Genomic DNA, 3,780 nt, shown 5'->3' on the forward strand with positions numbered 1-3,780 from the left:
TTTTATTGAAACCTGAAAATATGTTTCCTGGATGATAGGTTCCAGGGGATGACCTGATCGCAGGTGCAAGTCTAACTAGCCAACAGGTTGAATACTTGGACTTCTGGGCAAGCAATGCTCTTGGTACTCCTTATCTTATAGAAGGTGTGCTTGCTACACCCAGTTTTTCTAATTTCCCAATATATGCAGTGTGCTAGATCATTGATTATCCAATCACTTCTCCATTATGCATTATTGGGTGTTGATATGTTGGTGTTTGAACTTCCTCAGATGAAGTTGGTCAGGCAACCTATTCAACTTACCATGATCAGGCTGCCATCTTCAGCGGATTACCTTCAATTGACGTGCGTGCTTTATTTTGAACAAGTCATGAGAATTAGTTTACTCTTTAGAACAGAACAATTATCTGTGCTCAGGCCAACAATGTATATCAGTTTACAGCAATCACATGGCTTTAGTTTTTTTTTTCGTTTGATATGTCATGATGACTTTTGTTCTTGTAGTTCCAGGAATGGCCAGGAGTAGAGGAATCACATGTGGCAGACCAGGCCTTTATACCCGCTCACGGCTCACACCGGTATGCGATGTTTGATACCCATCATGACCAGTGATAACTTCTGTTGACATGTGCTCAGCTGCTAAATTACGGAGCTTGTGAACGTCTCTTTCCATTTCGAAATAAGATGATAGGAAATTGATGTTTACCGTCATAATCGTACCAAGCTGTTGGAACCCCGACTGCTTAAAGGTTAAAATTGGGCCTGAATTTAAGATCCTCCTTTCATTCCGTGCACTGATGGTGTGTTCCTTTTGTTTCAGCAATGCGGACGAATTCGAACATCAAAAGGTTAAATTTGAGCAATACAGACTTTCCTGTACTGGACTAAACAAGATGGTGGCAAGTGGCAAGTGGCAACCAGTGATCTAAGTATTCAGTGTGGCAAAGTTGGTGTAGTGTTTCTGAGTAGCAACGCAGATCTGTCATATTGCTCCATGTGGACCAATGGACCATGTATGTTAAGTTTGCTAGTAGACATTTGGCTTATACTCCCTCCGTTTCTAAATATAAGTCTTTTTAGAGATTTCATTATGGACTACATTCGGAGCAAAATGAGTGAATCTCCACTCTAAAATATGTCTAGATACATCCGTATATAGTTTGTAGAGAAATCTGTAGAAAGACTTATATTTAGGAACGGAGGGAGTACGGATTATTATAAAAATATCAACCTTTTTTCAAACTTGAGTTTCCTATGTATGTTGGCACATTTTCACTCATGGTATGCTGTGCATCATGAAATGGTTCTCAACAATTTGAACAATTGTAAAACACACATATGTGAAGAGAGAAGACAATAGTTATACAAGATTGGGTTCAGTTTCTTAAATACAAGAGATCGAGCTTCCATTTCTCCATGATCCTATCAGCTCCTACACCAAGCCCACGCAGATCGACACCACAAGCCCTCAATCCTCCGCTGCCCATCTGCCAAAGCAAACAAGAACGCAAGATACATTAATCTTCCACCATTGATTGATTGAGCCACGGGTTTGAGCACATTAATTCAGATATGGACGCAGAGCTCACCTGAGTTGGGACTGACTAGCCAACCACGCACGCATGGCAGCTACTTAGTAGCCGATGTCGGCGTCGTCGACGACGAGGTCGCCGTTGATGAGCTCGCGGTAGGCGGCGACGGGCCAGATGAAGCCCCTGGGGATGATCCTGGCGGCGAGCTCGACGTCGATGATGATCTCCCGCATGGCGGGCTTCTTCTCGCCGCTGACGGCGATGAGGTAGCTGCGGCCGACCCACCCGATCCAGCCGGCGATGTAGAGGAAGAGCACGCCGGGGGTGATGAACTCGCCCCAGTGCCGCTGGTCGCCGCTGACGATGAGGTGGGGCAGGCCGTCGGAGCCGCAGAGCAGGCCGAACTTGCCGTAGTTCTCGAACCGGCGCTTGGTCTTCTCGATGGTGGCCTGGATGGCGAGCGCGGGGGCCGAGTCGGGGGCGTACTTCTTGAGCGACGAGTTGAGCTTCTTCACCGACTGCTTCTCCCGCTTGGCGAACGCCTTGGACTCCTTGCACGGGGTCAGGCCGGCGATGTCGGCGGCCGCCGGCGGCGGGGAGGTGGCGGCGGAGGAGAGGAGCACGGACGAGAGCGCCAGCGCGGCCGAGAAGGTCTTGATGGAGGCGGAGAGCGAGGGGGTGTTGTTGTCGCCGCTGGACGCGGAGCAGGAGACGGAGAGGCGCGCCGGCGGGCGGGCCAGGCGCGGCTTCGCGGCGAAGGCGCTGGAGGTGGCGATGGAGGCGGTGAGGGCGGCCATTGCTGCGTCCGTGGCGCGCGCGGGCGAGCGTGTGGAGGGGTTTGATGTGTGATCGATCAAGGGGTGAGGGGTGGGCGTGTAGTTTGTGTGGGTTTGTAAGTGGAGGGGATAAGGGGCGTGGCGCGAGTGGGTGAGGCGGAGATAAGAGGGAGTGAGGTGGGCGCGCGCCATTGGCACGGGGGAATCCCGGTGGGAGCCGGCGGGCAGATTTTGTGGGGGCGAACGGCTTGTGGCTGCGGTGCGCCGTGGCCCGCCGGGCTGTGTGCTCACCATAAGCAGATTTCATGTCTTCTTTTTTTAACCTGACGTTCATACATACACATATACACGCATCCTTATGAACACACGTGCATCCTACCCCTATGAACACCTCCGAGAGACTAAGCTGACACACATGATCTTGAGATTGACGAAAAGTCGCCAGTCGACGGGAGCGTCTCCTCCTACTGAATGCACATCGCCGAAATACCTGGAATAAAGCTAGAAAAATGCAAACAAGTGTCAAATTGAGGACTTGAACTCTGGTGGGAAAGGGATACCTGACCTCCTAACCATCTTTGAACAAAAGAAAATAGATGCTTCTTTTCTAAGAAAACGCTCAGGGCATGTCCATTTCTACTGTTCTACTCAGTCAGCTGTGACAAGTTTGCCTCTTATTAGTTCGAACCGTAACAAGGAAGATACACACATAAGCCTAGAAAAACCGTGCTTTTATTTTTTTCAAAGGAAACATGACATGGACATACGAACAGTGAGCAAGTGAGAACATGTATTTACCATGTTGCAAGAATATTTAAACCTGAATTCGGGAAGTATTTTGAAGGAAAAAAAATCTTGTGTTGGTGTGGTGATGACAGGCCGAGTTGATGTGCTGATTTGGATTACTTGCTAGTACTATTCAACATTGGGTCTGAGTTGTTTGTTTCTTGAGCTCTGCCATGGATATGTGTTTGAATTTTTGTGAGATGGTACACACATAGTGTCAATGGTTTGATATTGTTATTAATATTTTTAGCGATTTATAGAGACGATCAAAACAACAAGGGGAAATACCACACACATGGACGAGGTAATGCACTTGTTCCAACACCTCACCACACAGCAACTGAATTTTGTACAAGGGTTTGCAATTTTACATGTTGCACTGTCCACGTGGGTCGTCCTTCGGGAGGAAGTTGTTAAACTAGACATGATTATCAATGTTATTCTCAACAGAAAATGCACTTATGATAAATCTCTACCACCTTGCTGTCTCAGACCCATCATGCCTAATTTCCAGATACCACTCATTTCGAAGTAGAAAAGATATTCATCTTGAGGAATGCTCGATGACGAGGAGACTTCATCGCCTAGCTCTAGCTGATTAGAATTTGGAGCTTAATAATAATATATACGAAGGAAAATTGAACGTGGTGGAAGGTCACAAATGAGAAAGAAATTGTGGCCAAGTCG

General features: G+C 47.7%; 1 protein-coding gene across 1 annotated transcript; it reads right to left on the reverse strand.

The window, feature by feature from the left end:
- Nucleotides 1-1,340: 1,340 nt before the first annotated feature.
- On the reverse strand, nt 1,341-2,425 carry LOC123123037 (photosystem I reaction center subunit III, chloroplastic). The gene is made up of 2 exons (XM_044543454.1): nt 1,589-2,425; nt 1,341-1,486 (listed from the first exon to the last, which is right to left on the reverse strand). Exon 1 carries the CDS (start codon nt 2,326-2,328, stop codon nt 1,633-1,635), a length of 696 nt encoding a protein of 231 aa, XP_044399389.1. The 5' UTR covers nt 2,329-2,425; the 3' UTR covers nt 1,341-1,486; nt 1,589-1,632.
- Between the last annotated feature and the right edge of the window lie 1,355 nt (nt 2,426-3,780).

Source organism: Triticum aestivum, chromosome 5D, assembly GCF_018294505.1.
Source record: "Triticum aestivum cultivar Chinese Spring chromosome 5D, IWGSC CS RefSeq v2.1, whole genome shotgun sequence".
Taxonomy (NCBI): domain Eukaryota; kingdom Viridiplantae; phylum Streptophyta; class Magnoliopsida; order Poales; family Poaceae; genus Triticum; species Triticum aestivum.

Coding starts and splice junctions, on each gene's coding strand:
- LOC123123037 (XM_044543454.1), bottom strand. CDS start 2,328: ATGGCCGCCCTCACCGCCTCCATCGCCACCTCCAGCGCCTTCGCCGCG.